The sequence below is a fragment of the Pocillopora damicornis genome, chromosome 3 (genome assembly GCF_964200805.1).
Source record: "Pocillopora damicornis chromosome 3, jaPocDami1.2, whole genome shotgun sequence".
NCBI classification, from domain to species: Eukaryota; Metazoa; Cnidaria; class Anthozoa; order Scleractinia; family Pocilloporidae; genus Pocillopora; species Pocillopora damicornis.
Window position 1 is genome coordinate 19,851,020 of NC_142672.1, and position 25,975 is coordinate 19,876,994.

At 38.0% G+C, this 25,975-nt stretch overlaps 2 protein-coding genes across 3 annotated transcripts; one reads left to right on the plus strand and one right to left on the minus strand.

Moving 5' to 3' along the window:
• The first annotated feature begins 24 nt into the window (after positions 1–24).
• Positions 25–4,146, plus strand: LOC113664757 (phosphorylated adapter RNA export protein). Of its 2 annotated transcripts, none has more exons than XM_089202110.1 (4): positions 25–703; positions 1,970–2,166; positions 2,930–3,054; positions 3,250–3,358. In XM_089202110.1, exons 1-4 carry the CDS (start codon positions 55–57, stop codon positions 3,284–3,286), a joined length of 1,008 nt encoding a protein of 335 aa, XP_089058236.1. In that variant the 5' UTR covers positions 25–54; the 3' UTR covers positions 3,287–3,358. The 2 variants fall into 2 exon arrangements, with proteins under 2 accessions (XP_089058236.1, XP_089058235.1); XM_089202109.1 differs by lacking the exon at positions 3,250–3,358 and adding an exon at positions 3,808–4,146 and having other exon boundaries at positions 27–703.
• A 665-nt stretch (positions 4,147–4,811) lies between these two features.
• Positions 4,812–24,056, minus strand: LOC113664756 (TBC1 domain family member 9). The gene is made up of 26 exons (XM_027180383.2): positions 23,886–24,056; positions 23,684–23,795; positions 23,497–23,548; positions 22,342–22,419; positions 21,782–21,961; positions 20,849–20,982; positions 20,005–20,070; positions 18,710–18,786; positions 17,654–17,707; positions 16,870–16,947; positions 16,558–16,690; positions 15,993–16,103; positions 14,914–14,999; positions 14,602–14,763; positions 14,399–14,507; positions 13,739–13,833; positions 13,494–13,588; positions 13,249–13,395; positions 13,053–13,164; positions 12,369–12,429; positions 11,812–11,997; positions 10,775–10,891; positions 10,406–10,507; positions 9,396–9,572; positions 8,746–9,132; positions 4,812–7,369 (listed from the first exon to the last, which is right to left on the minus strand). The coding sequence occupies exons 1-26, from the start codon at positions 23,927–23,929 to the stop codon at positions 6,416–6,418; spliced, it is 3,909 nt and encodes a 1,302-aa protein (XP_027036184.2). The 5' UTR covers positions 23,930–24,056; the 3' UTR covers positions 4,812–6,415.
• Between the last annotated feature and the right edge of the window lie 1,919 nt (positions 24,057–25,975).

Sequence of the window (25,975 nt, forward strand, 5' to 3'; positions counted from 1 at the left end):
ATATGAACAAACAAGTACTAAAGGGAACTCTCTTGAGCCCGCACAACACACAACATGGCGGGTGATCGAAAAAGCGAGCAAGAACGTTTCGAAGAAGAAATAGATTTAGAGGTTACCTTCAATGAGTTCGACGATGAATTTTCAGAGTATAGTGAGAGAAAATTAGACGAAACTGAGGAAAACGGCCGAAAAGACTCAAAACAAGGGGAATATCCAAACAACATATTTTTTAACGACGCTTGTAATCTTCAAAATGAAACTGTCAAAACACATAGCGTTACAAATGGAAACCACGCCGAAGATGTGCTAAATATGGGAAGGTCAGAAGAAGGCGAAGTTTTTAGTTCGAGTGAAGACGAAGGTGGAGAGAAAATGGATTTTGATGAGGAACTAGACAATGACCTGAAAGCAGTCTCTACGGCGAATTTCACGTCTGGTGGAAGTAACATCCAAGGAACACTTGAAACAACCACTTTTAAGTTTTTACCTCCTGATTCAGGTGAAGGAGAGGGAAGTAAAATAGAAACTGCATCGCAAGAGTTAATAAAAGATACGGTTAGGAGTGTTGATGTAAAAGAGAGAGAAATACTTTCAATGGAATCTGATAATTCAGTGGATGATCAGAGTTGGAAGAGACATAAACGGGCCAGATTGGAACTGGAAAGCCAAGAGAATTCTGTGGAGAGGAAAAGAGAGGGAAAAGGTGAATAATAGAGAGTGGTGAGCACACTTACCTATCCCTACCAACATAGTTAAACATTACCTGCTGCAAACAAAGCTGAAGGAAACTTGAAAACGTTCAAAGAAACTGCACAGTCAAATAGTGAACCCTTTACACCCTAACACCTGTATCCGCATTCTCCATACCCCTCTCTATGCATTTCCTTGGTACTGACAAGGAGAATTTGTGTAACAATCAAAGCATCTTAGGTTGGCAGTCATTTTCGTTATTCTTGTGATCTTCATGAATGATTCAGCAGTATTAGAAACTGGTCATTGTTGCAATTTAAAGGGTTAAAACAGCATACCTGTAGGTATGTATTGGTCAAATGCAAAAGTAGCTCTCTTCCCCCCCCCCCCCCAAAAAAAAAAAAAGAAAAAGAAAAAATTCTCTCAGTTATCTGTTACATTTATATTAATCCTTCTTTCCCAATCAAAAGTCTCCTGGATATTAAGTAAAAATTTAATCTCTTGGTCTCTCCAATAGTTAGCTAATTATCCTGGTTTGAAAACAGTAGAAATCATGAAAATTTTATATCCATGGAATTTCTTTATTAACTCTTTGACACTTAAAACGTGACAAGCATCTAATTTCTCCTTACAATATCAGCTCTAAATCACACATTAAGGTCAAGAGAATCAAGTAAATGATTACCAATTAAAGAAGCTCTTGATTGTTAAATCAAATTCTTCTTGTTAGCACTTCAGGAAATGTATTGAGTGCAGTTTGGAGAATATGCATACTGATTCTAGGGTGTTAAAGGTGAACTAACAGATGGTTGTATTAACAACATTTGTTTTATTTTGCATTATGTATGTCCAATTTTCTGGCCCTGTAATTGTGAGGAGAGACTTGAATGGAGAGGATGTTATTAGTATCTCTGTTCTGAGCTGGCCAGATCTGTTTTTTTAAACCATTGAACACTTTACAACTTAGGATCAATGAGTATATTCTCCATACTTTTTTCTATACATTTGCTATGGTATTGACAAGGAGAATTTGTTTAACAATCAAGAGCTTCTTTGGTTAGTGATAATTTCCTTGATTGTCATGGCCTTAATGTGTGATTCAGAGATGATATTGTAAGGAGAAATTAGATGCAAGGCACTCTTAGGGGTTCTTGCTGATCTGTTAGCTGACAGGTGATCAAGGAATAGTGGAGGAGAGCTGTGCTTCACAATCACCAATATTTTTTACAATACCATCATAGTGTGCTTGATTGATGGCATGTCTTTGTACATTTTGTAGATGGTGAACGAATGAAAATAAGAGGAGGTAAAAAGAAACGGAAAAGACCTGTTGGTAACCATTATGATGGAGGGCGGCATCATAGAAGCGATAGCCAGGAGGACCCAAAGTTAGGGAATCTGTTTAAGCCCTTAAAAGTTACAGCAGAAGATTCTGAAGAGGTTGTTGCTAAAGAAATAGCATGGAAACTAAATGAAGTAAGTACTGTAGTAGTAAATGATTCAGTTAGTGCTGTTAGTGTTTTAGACAGGTACAGAGAGGTTCAAAAGCCAGTCAATTTAGCATTAGCGAGGTGTTCTTTGATTAAATTATCCTTCTTAAAACAAAAGTTATTGTGTATCAGTCGAATGCTTTTTAGAACAAGCCTTGACTAAGTTCCAAAAGCCTATGTTACAACCAAGATTTTTGATTAGAGAGCAATTTTTTTTCATGCAAACAAGAATATTATCTGTCTTTAGATCATGAACCTATGTATCTTTCTAGGCTTGGTTAGCTTAATTTTCACCATAGTACCTCTCCTTTAGTGCACTTCTTTTCAAGGACACCTTCATTCAAGATACATGTAAACAGACTTGAGATATAACCAGGACTGACCATAGAAATAAAGTAACATATAATGGTGAAAAATATTAGGGCATGTGAAACCATTTAGGATAAGAAGTTGTAAGAAGTACACTCCATATGATACTTGCATTTAGTCCTAGACATTGATGAAAATCTTTAGTTCCTCTTGTAAAAAGTTCCTCAAAAACTTTGTACTCATTACATGAACCATTATTGAATTTAAACCTTTAGTGAGGGAAAACTTTTCTAGTTCCTGTGTGAAGTGTTCTCTAAATGAAAGTTTGAGAGGCCTGTTAGAGAGCCTTCCTGATCTTGCTGACAGGCTATTCTGTTATGTCATGATGAACTAGATGTACATCTGGCTCAGTGTATTTTTCTTTTGCATTTTTACGACAGACAAAAACAAATCTCATTCAGCGAGTTGTCAGTTGCATTGGTTGTGAAAAAGCACTCAAGCTGTTTAGAGACACAAAGGAGGTTCAACTGCATGGAGGGATGTGGACAAAGGACAATCAGCGAAGGTAAACTATTTGCCAGTCATATGTAAAAAATCAAAATCACTCTCAGTCTCCTTTAAAGCCATCAGTTTATTTTGAACCCAACTCTTGTGTGTTACTCAGGTTTTTTTCCTTCTATGTCAGTGTCTCAAGACAGTCAATTAAATGTAATATTTCCTGTAATTCAATCAAAGTGCTATATTTTTTTTTTCCTCAAAGGGAAATTGAAGGGAACTTTTCCCAGGAGGGGGCATAGTAGAGACACTTTCCTGTGAAGGGACAATGTAAGGACACTTTTCCATGAAGGGACACTTGTCCATGAAGGGACACTTGTCCATGAAGGGACATTGTAGGGACACTTTTCCAGGAAGGGACATTACAGGGACTCTTTTTTAATTTTTTCTAAATTAGTGTCAGTTTTTGTTCTGTAGTTTGTTTTCAGTTGGAAGAAACAACAGTTTCATCATTACACATGTAGTTAATTATATCAGCCAACCCTTAAACTCCCATGAGCAACCAAGACAGAATTTCTCCTCACAATATCAATACAAAATCAAGCAGACAAGTGATGAGAATGAAGAAAAATATTGATTAGATGATTATTAGTTTTTCCTATACTTAATTATTCTAACTAACATCATTAGAACAGACACTGAGGATGTGATCTTTGGAGTGATGGGGTTAAACCCAAGTCTTGTGTTGAAATCTGTTCTCATAGGAATGTGGTAAAAAATCTGGTAACTCCGCAACTCTGACCTTTTACTTTGTTTTTCATAGGCGTACAAGTGGAGGGGTATTTTTGGCGATTCTTAAAGATAGATACGTCTCTAAAGAACAAAACAAGTGGATTTTCGCGGTTGAAAACGAGATCAATAAAAAGAAAGCAAAAGAACAACAGCAAAGACTGAAAGAAGTTCAAAGGAAAGATATAGAGGACTTGAGAATGAAATTAAAACAAAAAGATCAGGAGTAACTCTCGGTGTAAAGTCCTATCTGAGAGAAATGAGCGAGAAGCCGCCTAAATTTTTGAATATGTGTACAGCCACTTCAAATGATTTGACGTACTGTGAGGACATGTAAGATGATAGCAAAACGATTAAAAATGAGGTGAACTTATTGTTGGCAGGTATGAGTTCAAACTTCTGTGAGAATTAGCCTTTCCTTTGGCGTGACTGTGTGTTTGAAGAGCTTATCGTAGCCTCTGTCGAGATTACGGCAAAAAAATTTTCTTTTATTTCAACGATTGGGCTCACTTTCCTCTCCGAAAACGCTCTTCGAAGTGAAATTCGCAACTTCTACTTCTAGAAGACTACTAGCCATCCCTCCATCATACGAGTTTAAAAAAAAAAGAAAAAAAGCGAAAGAAGGAAGAACGTGCGCCTTTCTCCCAGAGTTCCGCGCCGCGATTGGGCCCACTTTCCTCTCCGAAAACGCTCTTCGAAGTGAAATTCGCAACTTCTTCTTCTAGAAGACTACTAGCCATCCCTCCATCATACGAGTTAAAAAAAAAAGAAAAAAAGCGAAAGAAGGAAGAACGTGCGCCTTTCTCCCAGAGTTCCGCGCTGCGCGTCAACAACAATTTCTACCGCGCGACGGACTTCGCCAAAAAAGGGGGAACTGGTAGCAAAAACGTTTGGCTGACTTTTTTAAGCAGAAAGAATTGGGATGAACAATAAAATTCTACCAATGTGGATAAGAGAAGGGAAGGGTGTTTCCCCACCGCCTTTCCCTTTTGTCACTCTCCTTGTCTTGTCACCCTAAATCAAACATGACGCTTGAACTGCCAGCTTAAAAGGCTTGATAACAAGTTTAGGACCTTTATTTCTTTCTGAGATTAAGGAAAACTTGCCAGCTATTTTGGACACTGCTACTCCAGTGTGTTAAACAAAATCACATCGCGCTTAGTTAAACGTTGGGATCATGAACAAATTACACCAGCACGTAAGATACACGCCCTTTAATTTTCAATCCCATTAATTAGTTTAATTTGAAACTATCATAAATATCAAATTAATGATAATTGTAACAAATCTTAGCGCCCAATTTGCCTCTTTCCTCGATTACTCGCTTAATTAGTGTCTTTTTCCTAGCACCTCTAACAAAGCAAATTTATTTAAGTACATTTCAAAAATAATAAGAATGTTATATTCAAACTGTATTTACTGGAAAGGACTCACAGTGGAACGACTTCCGTCCAAAGGAGAAGACAACAACTGAAACAGACTTTAAATGGTTTATGGGATTGTTGAATTTAATGAAAGAAATAAGATGAATTCTTTACTTGTGTTTTTTTTTTTTTTGCTTTGGTTGTGGTTGTGGTTGTTTTGTTTTGATTTTTTAGTCTTTTTCGTCGGTAGTATCGGCTGTATATGGTTGAAGTATTTGCACCGTTATAAAAAAGTCCTGATCACATCACCTCCTCAAATCCTGGAACAATGATTTCACGTTAGACCAACTTTAGCAAGCAATCCAGGGTGCGTTGGTTTTCACTAGGAGGTTCTGTGTTGGGCAAACTCGCGCCCGTCTCTTAACCAATCAGATGTTAGACCAAAACCAATCGCGACTTGGTCGCTCGCGTTTTCCCGCGCTTCAGTAGTTCGGTTCATTTTACTTTCAGATGCCATTGGCTTTTTGAGATATTTCCCTTAGGTCTAATTGGCCAATGTGATAACTTGGCTGTAAGGCAATCAATCAAAAATTGCATTATAGGAACATTTTGGTGAGCGAAACTGATTTGGAAACGAAATGGTGCGAGTGTCTCGCATCGTTCGGCAGCCACAAAGACCTCATTGATGAAGGAATGAAACACACACACAAACAATAATGTGTTTTGCGCCCCGATAGATGTCCTTTATCATGCCTGAGCATCATGTTAAATACACAAATTAGACGCTTAATCCTTAGATGTGGCCAGTCACTCTTGAAGCAACCCAACCCAGAACAATCTGCGCGATAAAGCCCTGCCAATTGTTCCTACTGAGAAATAATTCACAGGACTGTTGACATTGACTAAACCGCCTTATTCGTCCTATTTCATGACTGATGCCAGACTGGTCTTATTAGAAATCATAGTTACCATTATTGATTTTCACAATGATCCTGCATCGAAAAATCGCGATATTGCAACGACCAATAAATCTAATTTCAAAATAGCAAAATTCTAAGAAGAAACTGTTGATCAAGCTTCAATGTGACCGTCTAACCCATATAATAAGATGTACATTTCTCTCTCTAGACAACCAGTGTACTTACACTCACCTTATTTAATAAACGTTTCCTTGAATAATTTCTAATTTCACTCTGTTACATACTTACAAATATTTTTGAAAAAATATTTCACGGGAACTTAAGCAGATATACTGTAAGTGCACCCACAAATAGCTCTCTATTCTGCTGAATTCAAGTTCGTCCTTGAAGCGTTTACGAAGCTTCCGATTCCTTCCGTTTTCATTTTCTTAAGGCGTTGAACGACGTCAACAGTCTCGTCAAAATAATGGACAAGATAAGGCTCAGTGGACATAGAAGCCAGTAATTGTTCAAAACAAATCGACCAATGAAGGTCGATGGCACCGGGCGAAAGTCTATCGTTTGATTGGTCAGTATCTAACGCACCTGACAACGGTCTGTCATTTGATTCGTCTGTATCTAATGTCCCGGATGAATGTCTATGGAGTGATTGGTTTCCAACTGCCGTCCCGGAAGAAGAGCTGTCATTTGATGGGCCTTTACGTTCATCAAAAATGCTTTCGGGGTAGTGGCCTTCTTTGACAACAAGCAATTCTTTGAAGTCTTTTTCATTAGAATTTCTACTTTGATTAGAGTTTTCACCTGTCGAAAGGGGATCACTATGACTCAGTTTGTTATAAACCTCGTGTAAAGTATCTTGAGTGTCATTCTCTTCGCACGTTACAGCTTCAGGTGTACTAAACCCCTCGTCGCTGCCCACGAGAATAAAGTCATCTCCCGCTGCACTTCTCACAGGACTACTGAGCGAAGATTCACTGCTCCTGGCGGCATCAATCAGTTCTTCCTTTACTAAAGTCGACGATTCAAGTTCAGACGTTACAGTTATTTCGCTAGGTGTACTTAACACATCTTCCGTGTTTGATGTCGATGTTTCAAATTCTGCTACGTGAAGTGGGTCCATGAACCGGTCCAGATCATCGCTCTTGGACTGCTGACCAGTGGTTTTGTCTCCACTAGTGTTCAACTCTCCTCCAAATTCCCCCAGCTTAAGCAAAATGTTGCCTACTGATGCAATGGCTTGATACATCTGTTGTTCATTTGGCAGCTCACGGAAGAGCGAGTACATAGTTTTCCACAACAAAATAAAATTTCCCTTCAAAAGAAAAGATATCACAGCTTGAGAATAAATATTTTCCGTTGACGCGTGAAACATAGAGGCCAAAATAAAGTAAAAAAAAAAAAACAAGAAAAATATTTAGGGCACCGTTGACAGGCTTACTATTATGCGTGGAAGGGTGGCCTAACATTAAGCGCGCAAGACTACGAAACGAAAGGATTGGGTTCGAGACCTGGGGCCTGTTTCTCGAGGGTTCTATTAACTAAACGAGCCCCCGGAAAGCTGTTCTGTTTTCTGCGAAGATGGGGCTTTGAAGAGGTTTGAAAATTCTACAAGAAAACTATCAGGCAAAGTAAAAAAATGGACTGGTTAGAGTGCCAGAGCCTGCTTCTCTAGTCTTTAAATTTTAATTACAGAATGTGGGTTCGGGCCCGTAAAGTTGCCGGGACTTCCGAGGGACGAGCCCTTGGCCGGGTCGTTGTGCTGAATACTGAAGCAAAACACCTCATTCTTAAAGTGCCTCTCTTGGTTCAGAGGCTTAACTCTTTACACCCTGACATCAGTTTGCATATTCTCCATACTTCCTCTAAACATTTCCTCACTTGCTGACAGGGAGAATTTATTTAACAGTCAATAGCTTCTTTAGAGGGTGATCATTTCCTTTATTCTCGCGACTTTGATGTGTGATTCAGGGGAGATATTGTAAGGAGAAATTAGATGCTCGTCACTCATACAGGTCAAAGGCTTAAACGAGTGCTAACGAAATATCAGAAAAGCCTGACGAAATACTTGGGGGGTGGAGTAGCCTAAAGTCCACTTTCATCCCGTCCAGGGAGGGAGGAGGGGGTAGGTTATTATATTTCTTGTCGATTTGTGTTTCGGAAACAACAACAACAACAACAACAGCATTTATTTAAACACGATAAAAAATTCAGCAAAAGCTGATGTGGTCGTGTACGGACAATAAAACTAAATTCCTAACTAAATCCAAAATTAAATCGGCCAGATGGCGTACTTGCCTCGAGAATAAACTAAATCTTTACTCTGGTAACTTATGCAGCCACTATACCAGATACTTCTCATGTTACGTGTACTGTCGATTGCCAGAGCGTTAACACCTCAAAGGCATATTCCGTGAACGATAAGACCCAACAGCTTTATGGGAGATATTCGCATAGTTACGCAATCAGTATTCATGGAAAATCTCTGTTGGCTTCTATCATTTACCACATGCAACTAACACACCTTATTGTGTTTATCAGGTACATTTGTACTCATGAAGCTATTGGGCATCACCGTTCACTGCCAAGGCCTTTAAGGAATCAACCAATATGCAACCAAGTGTACATAAAACAAGAAGCTTGCAGTTCGAACAATGACTCAAAAATTGACTCAAAGAACCCTCATTTTACCTGACTCATTCGTGGTATTTCACTGCCTCTCTTTTCACTGTCTTCATCAGTCAGAGTTCTATGACTTCGTGCGACTGTTTTCAACGAAACACTCACGGGTGACTCCTCTTTAGTGCGAACCCTCGAGACGCACTCATCAAGTGGCGGGAGCTGATCAACTGACTGCGTCGTCATGTCCTCAACACTTTCACCTTCAGTAAGCTCATCACAGCTGTCTACTGACTCTTCATCGCTAACTTGCGCAGTGTCGTCGTCGCTCAGGGCGGGAGGGACGTGCATGCGGTACATGAACTGCATACGATCTTGGAGTTCACCCTTACAGATAATACCCAGCCCTTGCGCAAACTCGCGGAAACTAATGAGTCCGTCTTCATCTCGATCAATCACCTTAGCATGGAAAACAACAAGCAAGACAACGATAAAAATCATGTCAAAAGAGAGCCGCATTAAAGAACATTTTCCCAAACGGAATATTCAGAGAAGTTTTAAGCCCCATCCACACCAAAATGGACAGAATATTCCCTCTGGAAACGCTGTTAAGAGTATTCCGTTCACTATGGAAGACGGGTTAAAAGTTTACCGTTCACACTACAACAATAAGCAGCGAATGAAACGCTTCCCAGCATTCCCAGATATCTTTAAGCACTGACCTTGAATGCTCGCTGAGTCAAGATAGGACCAATCTCCCCAGTCCCCCAGTTCGTAAGGCACTTAAATAGAGGCGCGAATCTCTCGCAGTCGATACACTGATTCTGTATGAGCGGAAACTGGGGCGGAGTATCCTTACTGTCCGGGTTGCCATGATTACGCGTCAGAATGTGTCCTGCCTGGAAAGTCAATTTGCACAAGAAACAAGGTGAATGACAATAGGAGATTTGTAGAATGCTTACAAAGTCTTGAGTTTTCTGTCTATATATTACAAGCGGTACGAGCTATGAGCAAAGTACGCAAACGAATTGAATCTCGGTTGATCCATCCAAAATTGGGTTATCACTCCACTATCATTTCATTTACTGGTTTTCGAAATGCATCCTACGGTATCACCCGAGAATCGAATCGATCGCAAAAGGCGTAATCACATACAGGCAACCCTGAAGGAAGTAAACAAATCAAAGTTTTGTGCAGCTGTTTTGATGCTCCGCTTTTGATCTGAACTTTTCCTATATTCAGCGTATACCGTTCCCAATTTGGACATTCTTTTGCCCTGATATGGTAAAATGACGCAACAGTGGAAGAACGGATACATATGCTGTATTGGGTCTTTCAAATCAAGAACTCCTCTTTAGAGCACCTCTATTCAGGGGACACTTTCCTTGGTCGCAGGGGTGCCCCCTGCAAAGATGTTCCGATGTCTTCTGTTGTTTCTCTCTAGTGACGAGTAACTTGATAATCTAGCTTAAGATTAAGAATCATCATTTCTATCGTCATTGGACGCTTTTGACTCTGCCAATCCTGGAAGGGGACAGACTACTTAAACACGGACTACCTCGTAAGCGAGGTCAACGAGGTCGCTGATCTCAGCTGGGAGAGAATGCAGACAAAATATAAATTGGAAGGTTTAATTCTTCTCCCTACCTCGTACAATACATTTTGAACAGATTTTTTACCTCAGTAGCAAATTTATTGTTTTTAACATTCATGACTATTGGTGTAGACTTACCTTGAAAACAGCATACAACTGTTCCAGTTCCTTTTGCTCAAACAGACAGGTTTCCACTCCCATAGATCTCACAGCATTTCTTCTCATACTATCCTCGAGGCCCTTATCAGTACCAGAAGAGAAATAAAAAATTTAACCTGACATAAATCTATTTTCAGTTTCATGCATACTTCACAAAATTTTGCACTGTACTTATTTCTTAACGCCTCCAACTAACCGTTTTTTTCTTAACTGAATCGCGGACAACAATCGCGATAAATCACATTTGTAATTATCAAATAAGACAGAAATATATGAAATATATGTTTTAGCTCACAATGTCACGCTTTTTTGATATAATTTAAAAACTGCCGTGGCGCGTTTCCATACCTGAACAACTTTTAGTCTCTGTGCATTTCTCATGGAGTCAATGGTCTCTGCTGTGATGAAGCCGAACTTCTGATATGATTCCAAAATAAGGTTGGCTACATCCACTGTGCTGTGGTACTAAAAGGAAAAAAAACTATCAAATATTACTTGACTGCTTTCTACCACTGTGACAATTGGCTCATTTTGAAAATTTCAAATTCAACGTCAAACTTAAGATCTTTTAACCACAGATACGGACGCGATACATTGAGGGACAATCCGAAGCGACTTGCTTTTGTAACTTCGAGCATCGCACAAATTCAAGCCTCTTTTAATTTATGCAACTTGCTACGGACACGAAATTCCGTCACAGAAAAAGGAAAATTGATAGAAATCATCCTCCTCCCCCTTTCCGTTCAAACGACACGAATTCTAGCCATAACTTGAACCCAGGACATATCACAGCAAGGTGTCTCGCGGCTCTAACACTGATCCTAAATTTACCACAGAAATTACGTAACTGTGGCATTTAATTCAAGATTAGAATTACTCGTGCTTTGGACCAAAGCTTTCGGGAATTAACCTGCTACCTCTGATTTCCCAAAACTGCAAAATATCGAAATTGGGCGACAAAATTTTACCTCGTCCAATATCAAACCAGCAACAATTTCACAGGCTTTCATGAACTAATAACAATTACTTATCCTTTTGTGAACCTTCTGCGCCTTCATGGACTAAAGTGAAATACTTAAACAAGGCCAGTCTGACAAAGAACCCTGCGCGTGCGTAATAATGCAAGAATGACTCATTACTGCATTATCACCTCTCTCGCACAGAAAGACGAGTTTGCGACAACAAAACGTTTGTGATGGACAATGAAATAGTTTTCGTTTTGAATATAAAAATTGTTTTGTTGGCAACATGTTCTTCCAAGTAAAGTTCCCCCCGTGATGTACAAACTGGGTTCTTTCTGTGATGGTCATTTTAAAAGTTATCAATAATTACTACAGAAATTCTGAATTTCACACCATTCCCTCCCCAATCCCCAATACAATTACCCCAGAGGAAGGCGATCCATTGTTTTTGCTGTAACCTCCTTGGTAATTGGTCAGCGTGGTCGCGTCCCTGTTGGTCACGTGCTCCAGATAATTCCCTAATACCGTCATTGCCTCACCATCGTCTCGGACAGCTAAAAGTTTGTTTCTGTTTGCGTCAAGTGTAGCCAAGGCAATCTGAAACAGTACCTGGAACAAGATCGTTTTTTGATGGTTGAACTCACGAGAAGATGGAGAGGTTGCAATGTAAGTAAGCTTTGAGTTGCAAGCTCTTGACTCAGTTCTTCTTGTTTATCAACAGGATAAAAAAGACGACAAATAGAATAAAATTTAGGATCACTACCCATCTCGAAAAACTATCAGAATCATTTTTCCTCTAACGCATATGGAGAGAAACTCACGAGTTCACAAAAACAAAAAAATTTTTTTTGTAAGTAACAATGGTGATCGCTCAGAGATGAACCATAGATTCTAATAAAAGATCAGTTGAAATGAAAAAATATTTATCAAATAAAGTGAGTTACAGGTTTTATACCACTCAGAAGACAAAACGTCTTTACCTTGGTACCGTCATAGAAAAAGCAATCTATGATGCTGACAGCACTGGTAAATGGCATGACACTGAAAACAACAAGAAAAACACAAGTGTCTTATCAGAAAGGAAACAACACGTCCCAAAATAGATTATCTTAACAAAACCACCAACATCGCTAGCTTAATTGAATTTTATAACTTAAAGTATAAGTAAAAGAAATTGATTTCTAAGCGACACCCGCAATTACAAAAGCCCTCGCCCATACCATGGGATTCGAATTAGGAACTACGGAAAAATTTTATATACACCGTGTTTTGAAAGTAGTTGTAACGCAACATTCAACACCTTTATTTAATCTAGCCTTAAAATAGTTGTTCTAGCTCTATACCCCCCTACTCTCGCTGTTTTTTGTAACGAAAAGTCATGGGAAGCAGGGTTTTTTGGAGGGGGGGGTGGGTGGGGGCAAGAGTAAAGCAGCAAAGTGAATGGGTCGAGGGTTGATATCATGTGCGTTGCAGGTCGTAACAACATCTGCGGGATGATTACAACGGGAACGGTCGCTTTTTATTAACCTGTAACACTCAACGGGTGGCAACACAAAAGAAAACTTTCATTCGTAAGTCACATTTAAACACGTTGGAACATAATTTATCAGCCTGAACTCCGCTACCAGGGAAGATGGGCAAGTTAAACTTTAAACCAAAGTTACCTGAGGAAGAGTGTAAGAAACCAAGACAGAGAGATCATGTTGAGAATTCCAAGTTCCATCAGGTGATCATACAACTCTGGCAAGTGATCACGGGTAAGGTCCTCGAACACTCCTGGAGGACACAAAAAGGTTTAGAATATCAACACTTTATCAACAAGAACCATAAAACGAAAAAATAAAGTAGCTAGACAATCACCTTGATCAACAAGAGCTCCAACAACTCTTGTGTTATAGTAATCTGGCAAAAGACGCTCACAAACCGCCACTAACAACCAGAAAGCTTCTTCTTCTGTGCAGTATAACAACAGCACTGATGCTACAATATTCATGGCTTGACAATACCCTAGAGGTTACACGACATGCAAAGAACGTAAGCTGATAGCAGGTTTGAGAAGTCACTTAAAATTGGATAACTCTACAAATGTACGTCTACATACAAACCTATGCTTGGGTTTCTCCAGGCGTAAGATGTCAGAACTCTCCGCAAAGCTGCTATTCCTACTTCAGACTGGAAGGCAGGGTGTTCAGGAAGTGACCTACAGCGGGCAGATGATTTACAGCTTAAAATAGTTTGTACCATATTGAAAACGTTAGTATCACAGCAGAAGAACAAACAAGATCAAATTTTTTTTCTTTTCTGTAGCGAAACGCTCTTGCTGAGTGTTTTTTTTTCTTTTTACACCCACCTGTGCAGATCTCTTTCAATCTCCTCAGTTGCCAAAGTGGTTTTTCCCTCGCACTCCTCCACCAGTGTGGCATAGTAACCAGGGTGAGTTTGAATCTGTTCAGATTGAGACAAAACACGTTTCCTTCATATTCAGCATATGACCTTTTCGATCTAACCCGTACCAGTCTCCGTTAGGGCTTCCATATATTTCCTAGTGGGTTAATTGGGATAGTTTGCTCCGCGATAAAGACAACACCATCTGGCTAATTAGCCTGACTGTTCTCAGACCCTGTTGTCTGTTTATTTAAACAAAGTTTACAAGTTTTTTATTAAACCTGTGCCCTAAAAATCTTCACTGGTGTCTGTACTCTTTCTAGTCTCCCTTGCAGCCGTTGCTTAGTCTCGTCACACAGCGCGTAATCTCTAACAGGGTGAAGGGGGAGAAAGCGCGTTGCGTGACGAGATCAACGGCTGCGAAGGACACTAAATTCTTTTTTTTTTTTGGCCTTATTACAAATGATTGGTTAAAGAATAAATTCAATTAAAGTACTGGCCGCCTAGAATAACAATTGGATCCAGCGAAGCTAGGCAGCCAGAAAATAGAATATAAAATTGTTATCACAAGTCAAATATATCATCTGAAAAACGCGTCAACCCCTACTTTTGTAGCGACTTGTACCTGATTGATAGCACCAGAGAATATTAGCCATACTTCCGCCCTCAGACTGTCAGGAACGCCTTTGAGTATCAAATCCTGGGTTTTGACAGTGCGATACATACAGACACCCCTGAAAAACGCCAATAAAGTTTAACGACCCGCTAAATTGACTAATCATATATATATATATCATTATCTAACCAGTTGTAATAATCTGTTTTTACCTTCCGTAGTCTGCAAAATGCAACCGCCACAAATGTTCTTTGATAGTCTCCTTGGCATTCACATGTGCAGCGGGTGTGTTGGAGAAAACTGTGGTGAGAGGCGGCTGGAATGTTGCCTTCGTCACACTTCCTTGGAAGTCCCAGTCTCCTTTGTCACTAGATCTGTTTCCAACAAAAGCACAAGATTCACGTATCTATGTTAGAGTAGAGACCTTTAAAGATGATTTTACAAGCACCATGACCGAACATGAAAAAAAACAAAACAAAACAAAAAATACATGAAGCTGTAAAACAAGCGTTCATTAAACTCACTTTGGCTCTGGAGTCTTTGCTAAGAAGTCAGAAATTAGTCTTGTCAAATAGTCTCGGTCTTGCAGAGATGCAAACAAAAAGCTGGCCTGCAGAGAAAGAGTGGAAAAGGAGATCTAACAACATGCAGTTTTTTTTAACTCTTTCACTCCCAAAATCTTATTAGTATTTCTCCTTACTGTCTGTCACACAGCTCTTATGAAGTTAGTTCAGAGAATTTGGTATTAACTAGTAATCATCTAATTGATATTTTTATCTATTCTCATTACTAATCTGCTTGATGTTATATCCATATTGTAAGGAGAAATTCTGTCTTGTTCACGCCTGGGAGTTAACCCTTTAACTGACCCAAGATCTGATGTTTAATTCTCCCATCTAGCTGCTATACATTTCTTTGTAAATAAGTTACGAGAATTTGGTGTCGGATCAAGATAACAACAACACCTTCAACCTGATAAGTTTGAATATTCTCACGACCTGTTCGCTAGATAATGTTTAAATACTATAGGGAGAAGTTACTTGTTTATCACTTCTGGGAGTAAAAGGGTTAAAGGGTTATAGCACGGTAAATCACTAAAGAAAAATGAAAAAGTCCTTTAAAAATATATTTTTTCCTTATCATTCCAATGATCTGAGATGTAATTCTCCCTTTTGCTTGCTATTCAATTCGGCGTTCATCACTTTTGTGAAATAGGTGCCGTATAAACATGAAAAAAATTCACTTTTTGGAGGACTTACAAGGCTGGGAATGCCTCATGGTAATTAACAACTACTCACCAAAATGGACGTGACTAATGGTGGATATTCACCGGCCCGCGAGGCAGCAAGATAAATATCCACTGCTAATCACGGACACCGAAGAGAATAGTTGATTTAGTATATACTAAAGCAGTGAGATAATATATCACAAAAATGTGATTTTAACTCATTTATTCCTGCCACGATTACAATATTTGCGGGGGCAAATCTCGCGGAGATGAATAGCAAAAGGACATTCAGAGTTTGAGTAGCCAATCAGAGCGCCTTCAACACCATCCACTGTTTTAGTATATACTAATTCAATTTACTCTGAAGATGTTCACCTTTGATTTGGTTGTGATATGCACTGCATTTGGTATTATTGCTGAAGTTTCCACTTTTTCAACCAGTGTAATTTCTCTCATTGGAATCACCACCGACATTAACTGTCTGACCTAAAGGACCAACAAAGCAGTACTTGCTACCTCTGACAAAATTTTCACTGACTTTATACCGCATCACTGTTTTACTTCTACGCCAATTTACCATACTGGGCCTACGGAACGCGCAAAATATGCCACGGTATTACACTGTACAACAGAGAAGAAACACGGACGGGAAACAGAATAGCCCCGCTAAACGATCAAACGTTTCCCTTTTTTTTTTTCGGCTTTACTTTTCATTAAACAAACTTTACAGCGCTCCAAATTTTCTTGGTGATAGCAAACAATATATAATATATATTGTATATATTATATAATAATAAACCCCTTTCTCGATGCTTTAACATATAATACGAATAGAAATTCAGTTCTTTACCAGTATTTTACCACAGAGCTCGCAAAATATCCGCGCCTTCTACATGTTTAACTATCAAATAAGGTGTATATATCATGCCCTTTGTCTCACCTTGCTGCTAAAGCAGAGGTAGTTTGGAGAACAGTACAATGTTCCCCATTCATGAGCCTTTTCATGAGGACTCCACAGGGTGCATTCACAGTGACCATCAAGCTTCTCCTCTACAGGCAGCCGAAACAAGTTTCTGAAGATCAAACAAGATATCAATGGCATACCTACAGAAGGGGGGAGGGGTTTCTTTGGTGCCAGTGACATACTTACCATGTACTTCAATCATGAAAAACTCACATCTATACCCTACAACAATAATCTAACATTCACATAAAAAAAAATGCCTCACATCAATTCATTTTTCTAGTTTACCTGTAAAATTCACTCTGTGCTCTGGCATCTAAGTCTCTCTTCAGAGATGGCACCTTTTTCAATTGTTTGCCTCTATTTCTATGATAAGTCAGTCAAAATATAATAATTATTTAATGCATACATTCTGAAACAAACAACTTAACTTACATTTGTCCTTACAACGAATTGCATACAGCAGATGAATTTTTTCCTGTATCTATTCACTAGGACAAATAATTATGACCCTTTACAGCATTTCAGGCAAAAAGGTGACAAAATTAATACATGTGATAACACAGCATACAACATGTGTAATGTGACACAGATACAAACACGCTCAAATATAACAAACACAACAAAGAATATCATAGTACCTTAAGGCACTCCTAAAAGGCCTTTGTTTATGTGCAAGCTTATATCACCATAATGAAACAGCAGTTCTCAAATAGCAATAATTGAAAATCAAAATATCAGAAAAGAGAGGTGACTTCCTTTAAGCCAGCTTACAGTTTATCTCCCACAGTAATAATCTGTGTATTTTCTAAATTGACTGGGCCTAGCTGGTAAGTGTGGACAAAGCATTCTGTGCTACCCACCAGATACAGATTTATCCACCCCTTGCTCAATGGGTTACTGGTGCATAACTTTCATTTCAAATTCTAGGCTTACAAATTCACAGACCAGTTTGATTTTCATTTTCCTTTGCTAAAAACAAAGGCAAAACATCAATATTGGTTTGAGAAATTCTAATGTTAGCTTTGATGAACAATCTGAGCCAATGAGAACAAAACACTGAGTCCCTTACTTTGTGAGTAAAGGTAATGTTTTGTCTTCCTCATAACCTTCTTCTGATAGCAACCTATGACAAAGACAATGTAAGAAAATAAAATCAACAGAATTTATTGTTACAAATAGTATTGAATCATAGGCTGTCACAATTTAAAGCCTTTCAAGGCCTTTTCCCATCTTGATGTCAAAATCTGGAATGAAATACCCAGTGAATATAAAAATTTGCTGAAGAAATCCTTCAAAAAAGAAACAAAAAGAGCTCCTCTCAATATTCTATAGACTGAAAATTATTTTATGGAGCCTGATGAGATAATACTAACATTCAAAGATGGCAAAACTGTGGCAAATTGAACCAGTTCTGCACAATTTTGTGTACACTTAGAAACTCTGGGACTTTTTCTCTTATACAGTGTCTTTCATTTTCCTCTTTTTCTCTTCTTAAGTATCTTTTTAGGTCTTTTTACATGTTATTTCTTCATTTGTGTATTATTCCAGTGTAATTTAATTGCTTAGGGTTAGAGTAAAATTAAATTTAGTTAAGGAAAAATTTAGCTGCCTGATTAGGATCTGCTATCTGCAGTTCAGAGGAATATCTTAATATATAGATATATCTAAAAAAAAATAATAAAATAAGTGTGAAAGCAAGAAGTTACAGCAAGTAGACCCTCTCTCATACACAAAAGCAAAAGTATGCTATGCTAAAAAAATTCAAAAGTGGTTAGCACAATAGTCATTGAAAACAAGTAACTTGTCCCCAACCACTATCACCGGTCTTATTTGAATTTTGGACAGCTTCATTGAAAAGTCAAATAATCCCTGGTGAACATATGTTCTAGAAATCTCCAATCAAGATTTTAAACCATGTCATCACAGAACAAGTTCTTGAGCATGGAATTTTTCCCAGAGCTCTTGCTACATAAATTACACTCATCAAGACCAGAATGTATATTAAACAAATCATGTTTTTGTCTTTGAGTAGGGTTGTACTTTACTAATCACTGACTGACACATCATCCTTCATGTAAGCAACATACTGTACATTGTAAATACATTGACTAAAATGATTCCTTACTGTCGCATGGCTAGATTAGCCAGCTGCTCCATGAGACCAAAAGTTTCTGTCATATGAAGCAACAATGAGAAACAGAACTGCAAAATAATACAAAAATAAATTTTACAGTAAGGCTTACAATCATGGCTTCTAACATAGAATAATTACTAAAAAGCATCTATGGGACTGTCCTGGAAGAAACCCACTCAAATTCCAACAGTACTCTTGACAAATTTTTAATTACATGATAAACTGAATGATACACATGTCCTGAATGGTTCTTCCTTGTACAAATCTCTTGGAGGACAGCCAGATACTTGACATCACCATAAACAATATTTCATTTTTCATTGTACAAAACAAACAGATTCCATGTTGCCAAGCATCTGTTCAACAATAGATCACAGAAGATGTCAAAATGTGGTAAAAACATCTGTGACACTCTTGGCTTTGCAAACAAACTGATTTGAGATGAAAATCTACAATTTGCAGAATGAACTAATAATCTGAAAGTTGCAAAATGCAATGTGTAACTTGCAAAATGAAAATCTGTTCTCAGAAAATGGAAATCTGTAATTATTGAAAAAACACTTTCATTTTCCCACTAAGCATGATCTTTTATTTAGAAACATGCTGTTTACACTTTTGATTAAGCTACATTTTTCATATTTATGTCCAGTCAGGGCAAGTGTCATGTCAAATATTGAATTATTGCAGTGACTAAACACATTGCTGACACCTTATAAACAGCACAGTCACAGCACCAAGTAATTTTTCAAATAACTAATATATATTTGCTTTATATGGCTGAATAGCACAGCACTTCTTTCAAATAGCCAACCCACCATTTTCTTTGCAAATTGCAGACTCTTATCTTGCAAGGTACAAACTTTAACTTTATTTTGCAGATTGCGGAGCGACATTAAACAATTTAAGCCTCCTTTGTCAGTCTTTTAATGCAAATTTCCCTTTCTTTCATAACTTGGCTATTCTTCTTTTCAAGGAAATTGTTATTTTTATGATAAATTGGTAAAAAGACTTTGCATTGTCCAATTTGGTCAGCAATCATACCCATGATAAACAAATGACATTCCTACTGCACAGTCGTCCCATTTTGTTCTCACTCATATGATTACAGACAGAATTGAACTCCATTCAGTCCTATTACTATAACTAATAGCTTGATGGCTCCTTGTGAAATTTTCCTTCTCTCTAATTCGCCATCATGACTGCTTTGGTTTTCATTCCAGAACACTCCATCAAAAAGCATTCTAACAACAAAGGACATTTTTTATGTGGAAACTGAAGATAATCACCTCTCCTTCTCTTGTTGTGACTTTGACTCCATCAGTAAACAGGACACTACTGCTTCTCTCTAGAGACTAAAATATTGAATTTTCTATCAAAATATATGAAAAGCCAGTTTTTATATTGTATAGGCATACAAAAATCAATTGATATGAAACTGGAGAAATTCTGTATCATCAATATCTATAGTATATTTTAACAAGTTTATTTATCAGAATTATGACCCGTATGTCATGTGTGCACTTGCGCATGTATTGGAAAATAATAAAAATTCAAGTACAAGGGTCACGTATGATGGTGCAAGCTACAAAAGCCATATCACCCAACAAGCTCTCTGATTTAGTTTGGGCTGCATGCAGAAATATTCTGTTCTTGGTTTTGATATTTTGACCTCACTGTTTTGACTGCAAACCAAATATTTTTCCACCTGGTTCACCCACTGGCGTGATAAGTAAAAAACATACAGAACATCGTAAGGTCATATCAGTTGGTCCCTCTGCTCCACCCCTCTAGGGTATAGTTCATCCAATATTTCAGAGAAAAGTCTCTCTACCTGGGAGTTGGGGTTGAGAGTTAAATTTCATTTACATTTCCTACAGGGGGTATTTTCTGAAAACTGTACTGGGTATTGCAAAATAATATAGCAGCAAGAATTGCTGACTGTGCAATCTTTACATCCTAACATCAATATGTATATTCTTTATACTGATCTCTGTAAATTTCCTGAGGTACTGACAAGGAGACTTTGTGTGACAATCAAGAGCCTCTTTAGTTTGTGATCATTTCCTTTATTCTCAGAAACCCTAATGTGTGATTCAGGGATGATACTGTAAGGAGAAATTAGATGCATACCACAACATCCAACCATCTGATGACAAGCCTGGCCTCTTTTCCCATCAAAAATGAATAAAAGCACATGTAGTTAACAGATAAATACAGCCAACCCTGACGAGGAACTCTGCCTTTCCAGAAGCTACAAGAATAGTCTGAAAAAATATAAATAAACAGTATTTATCAACAGAAGCTGAGTGCTGCAGCTGATCTGTGCTGTTTGAAACACAAATGTGGAGTATAACTTAACCCAGTTTAACCCTGAGAAGCATTTGACCCTAGGTAATTAAGTTAGTAACAACTTTATTAATAGAGGGTGACACATAACTCTCTGAACTGATGACCTAGCTACCCTCTGTCCTTAAAGATCTTGTAGAAGAGGTTAGAATAATCTTAAAACATGCAAGTTTAAAACATAAAAATGTATCTAAAGCTTATCAATATAAGATCCACATTAACACTATGCTATAAAATATTTTTTGATTGCAGAACTAAAAAAAATGAGAGCATCTTTTCATTTCATTCCTGAGTTTTGCCCGACAGAGAGAATAAATATTGAATTGACTAATTATCCCCAAAATTAATATTTTTCTTTATTCTCATCACTTATCTGGTTGATATTGTAAAATTGTAAGGAGAAATTCTGTCTTGGTAACTCATGGGAGTTAAAGGGTTAAGCAGCAGCCAGTTTAACCCCTTTCAGTAACAATTCCCTCTAATCCATTATGTCTGCATCCAGGATAACACTCAGTTGATAACTACACTACCATATACTCTGACCTATAATAGGGTTACAAAGAAGGATGCCTGATATTGTAAAAATAATTTATGGTCACTTGAACACTGACAAAATATTCAAGTTCCCCCTGTAAATATTTTATCAACTTTTATCATTTCATCACTTTTTTTTCTTATACACTGTAAAATTTTAGTAAAATAAACTTTTAGACTTACAGTTAACCAGTTTTTCCTCAGCTGGGATGTTAAAGATCCTATGAAATCTCACTGTAGCTGACTTAAATCTGTTGGTTTCTGTTTCTGCTACAATGTCTTGATCTGCTGTTTCATTAGCCACCAGACTTTCAATCTTTGCCTTCACAAACTCTCTGATGTCATCTTCACTTTCAATAGTTTCTGTTGAATAGAACAAAAAATTGCTGGGATTGATTTACATGATCTTGGTTCTTGTAAAGGAATACAAAATGCACTTTTTCAGTGAAATACTCTGCTCATAAGTCAAGGCGTGTTAAGCTTACTTACGGAGTAGAGGGAAATAAGATATCTGGGTTACAAGTACATGTAAAATTTGAGATTGAGACAAGTATTTTGCAGCTTTGTCTTAAAAATTAGTTGGCACTTTAAAAACAAGTAACCAGTGAAACACTGGTACACCTATAGAACATTTTTAAATCAAGAAAATTGATGCAATAGTCATCTAAAAACCTATAAGTATGGAAATTTGATTCCAGTGATGAAGTAAAATCCTTCTAGTAGCTGTTTACACTACAACCTACCTAATGTCCCAAGCAAATGTTTTGTTAGCCAGTTCCAGTCCTCCTCAATCTCTTGGAATGATGCTGCACTTGCAATCACTAAAAAAAAAAAATACAACACAGCAGTTATTTAAGGTGTCTGCCACATGTGGTTAAATTGTTGGCTAAACACCAGGATGATTTCAACGCCGGCTAAAGCCACATTCTTAGATGTTGGTTTTAAACTTATTAGCGGAACAGTTTTGCTACTGATGAGCTGTAGGAAAGATCAGGTCAGGAAACCCACTCAAATACAAATCAATTAAGCCTTGAAATGGAATCCCCTTGGTAAATGGACCAGAGCACAACCAACAAACACCTGTTGGTAACGTGTTCAGGCCAAGCTGAAGAATTGGGACCACATACAGCCCACACTCCAAAGGCTAGCCCAGGACAGGATAAGGTGGACAAGGGAGGTCATCTGGAGTACAGCCTATGCTCAAGGGAGAGCCAAGAGCATAACTAACTTGTTTTCTAACTATAATTTTGGCAATTCATGGGATTTGAACCAAAAAAACCTACAAGAGTAGTCTACATGTGATACTTCAAGTGTTATTTTATTAGCCATTGGCTTCTTCAAGTGCAATATTACTTCCTTTCCTTTCAATTCACATGTGATGCAACCTGATCACTCTATGTTTGGGTATATGTTTTGGTAGAGAGTCTGGTCAAAAGGAGTTTATTGTTTCCTCTATCCAAGGTAAATTAACAAATCCTTAACCCTCTGACCCCTACTAGTGATTAACATCTACTATCTCCTTGGAGTATCACTGCTGAATCAGGTGTTAAGGTCATGAGAATAAAGGAAATTATCATCAACTAAAGAGGCTCTTGAACAATACATAAATTACTGTTGATGTTACCACAGGGAATGTGTAGAGAATTCTCTGAAAAGTATTCATATGTACTGAGTTCAGTTTGCTGTTCTTTTCAATCGTAAATAATGAGTAGGAATTTAAAAAAAAAGGATTCACAATCCCATGACCTACATGTGCACACCAAGGGTATATATAACATGGCAGAATGTGTGTCATGTTGAAACATGCTGGTACATGTACAGGTTAAAAAAAATATAAATAAATCCTTTCCCTAACGGACAATCCCTTAATCAAAAAATCGATTAGGAAAAAGACTCACCATAACTTATGTCGGAGCTTGGCAGTTGTAAAAGTATGCGAAATGGAGCAGGCTAAACGAAGAGCAACATTGGCATCAGCTTCAAATTTCGGATTCAGTGTTTCATAAAGATTAGAGTAAGTATACAAAAAAAAGATGAAATTGGCATGTGGCAAAATGCCTTGTTCGATCGAGGAAAGAAGCCCACCTTCGTGTCGAGAACATTGTCTAAAGTTCCGATCAGAAGTGAAGTCAAACCACCTCCACCGTGGCCTTTTCGTCGTTGAAGCACAAAGTAAGGGTTTGCTCTCTCAATCACCCTGAAAAGCAGAATGAAAGACGCAACAGTGAATCGAATAACAGTTTTGAAGCTAACTTTCGAGCGATCGTAAAGTTTCGTGTTTCATTACCAAAGAGCATTTGCCAAAAGAACTTCTTCAGGTTTTATCCACATTGCTGTCACGCGCTCCGATCAATTCTGAAAAGATAGATCATCATTTAGAGAGCGGATTTCTTCCCATATCTAATCGATTCAATTTCAAAACAAAGTTTAAATATAGCTGTTGTGAGCCTGCTCTGTTTGTGCAACTGCTGACGATCTGCTGACTTGAGGTCACTTGAAGTTGCGCCGCAAATGAACAGCAGTCGTTTTAAAGGGTGAAATTTATGTGGTGTAACTTTCATGTAATGCTCTGATATACTTACTTGGTTCCACTCTTGGGGCGTTTGAAGGGCGAGTCACAGATAAAATCGTTCTTAAGACTTGCTATAAAGCCCGGATATTGTTTCGTCACAAATGGGAGGGAACATGCCCTTCGTCAGAGCAAATGACATTCTTTTTGACGAACGGCTGACGCCCGAAAAGTGTGCTTTCAAAACTCTTTTACGGTGGCCAATTTAAATTGTCAACTCAGTTCACAAAAGCAAGCAAAAAAAAAATTATTCCCAAATTATTTCCAGTTATTATTTTCCAGTTATTTCCAAATTTTGTTGGCTGAACCTCACTTCGACATCCTTTGCCTGGCTTTTGCAGCGGGTGGTTTGTTGGAGTGACCAACGACGAATTTTGTTGGATTTCTTTGATAATCTCGGTCCTACACCGAAAAACCTGGCTAAAAATACCACGCGCCTTTGTTTTCTGAGTTGGTTTGTACACAAGAGTACATAATGGAACTATTATATTCTAATACTTCTGCACCACTGTTGATTTGGTGCAGCGAGACACCTTAACAAAGAGGGTTCCATTACGGAGTAACTTTGATGGGTTTCTTTCCTCGTTTTTTCCTTTCGAATTCCTTTCATTTAGAGGTTTTACGATCAGAAAATCAATTTGAATTGAAGTTTACTTTTCTATTTACCTTAACTAGGGCCAGTAACATTTCCTTGTTATTTCATGCAGTAGCCATTTCAATTCGAAGGTTTCAACATACCCCCGGGCAACCCACGGGCATTTGACCGTTGTCCGTGCCCGAGGGGTGGGGGATTGGAACCTTATCTGGCTGGGTTGGGGAATTTGAACCGTAGGTGTCAAGTCTTTTCATCGAAATACAATTCTTACCTCTTTAGATATTGAGGTGTAAAGCCGGGTAAAGAGTTCACTTTCGTGAGCGAATGTCTCAGAAGAAAAGGTCTACGAGGGCTAGGTTTTAAATCTTGTTTAATTCTTAATTAAAAGTCACGTTCGCTTATTTTACCCGTTATAAAAAAAATTGCCCATCAAATCCAGCACTCTGTTGGGTCATTTGAACACAATTTTCGCCCGAGGGAGGGGGTGGGGCTTATAGATACACGTATCTGACGATTATTTAGTGCATCCATTGATAAGTGTAGTCCTTTTAGAGATCCATATCGCGCTACAAATCTCAATATCTTTGTTAGATCAGAATCCTCTATCAGGGTCATTGCCTTTTCATCGTTAGTTTCTCCGATGTGCGAATCAATAATCAATTAGAAAGGGTCTGAGAGGTCTGCCTCTGACTGCGATCAAGAAGAAAAACGAGTGCTACCCTAACGTTGAAGTCGATACGAAATCCTATGTCCTTCCTTTTTTTTTTTCCTTTAAGGGGACACTTCTTCATTTGGCCTAAATACGTATGTACCGCCAGAAAGGTTATGGTTTTAGGAGTAGAAGTCGTGAATCGAGTTAAATTACTTATTATAGCTGTTTTCACTCACCCTTCCCAATCAGCTGTCAGCTTCAGAATCAAGAACAACTCGTCCATTTAGGACAGGAACAGTTTAGTACCTTTTCTCACTCAGGTTATTGCTTGACCACCTTTGAAGTCTATCAGTTCTCACTTTATGGTTTTAAAGTTACAGAATTCATAACGTAAACACGATGTCTTTCATCATATCGACACAAAACGATATATACAAAAAGAAATTAAATAAACCATAGAATGATACCTAAATTAATATAATTATCACCAATCGGGTTCAAGCTTACATATCAGGAGAAGTGGTACAGCAAGTCATCATGTGATAAAGGAGACTACATAAG

What these genes read in the sequence shown, in the direction of transcription:
- LOC113664757 (XM_089202109.1), top strand. Translation starts at nt 55, where the DNA reads ATGGCGGGTGATCGAAAAAGCGAGCAAGAACGTTTCGAAGAAGAAATA. An exon ending in GAGGAAAAGAGAGGGAAAAG is followed by an intron (nt 704 to 1,969) that starts GTGAATAATAGA and finishes TACATTTTGTAG; the next exon opens with ATGGTGAACGAATGAAAATA. An exon ending in ACAAAGGACAATCAGCGAAG is followed by an intron (nt 3,055 to 3,807) that starts GTAAACTATTTG and finishes TGTTTTTCATAG; the next exon opens with GCGTACAAGTGGAGGGGTAT.
- LOC113664756 (XM_027180383.2), bottom strand. Translation starts at nt 23,929, where the DNA reads ATGTGGATAAAACCTGAAGAAGTTCTTTTGGCAAATGCTCTTTG. An exon ending in ATATCACAACCAAATCAAAG is followed by an intron (nt 15,000 to 15,992) that starts GTGAACATCTTC and finishes CTTTCTCTGCAG; the next exon opens with GCCAGCTTTTTGTTTGCATC. An exon ending in AGAGACTAAAAGTTGTTCAG is followed by an intron (nt 10,508 to 10,774) that starts GTATGGAAACGC and finishes GGTACTGATAAG; the next exon opens with GGCCTCGAGGATAGTATGAG.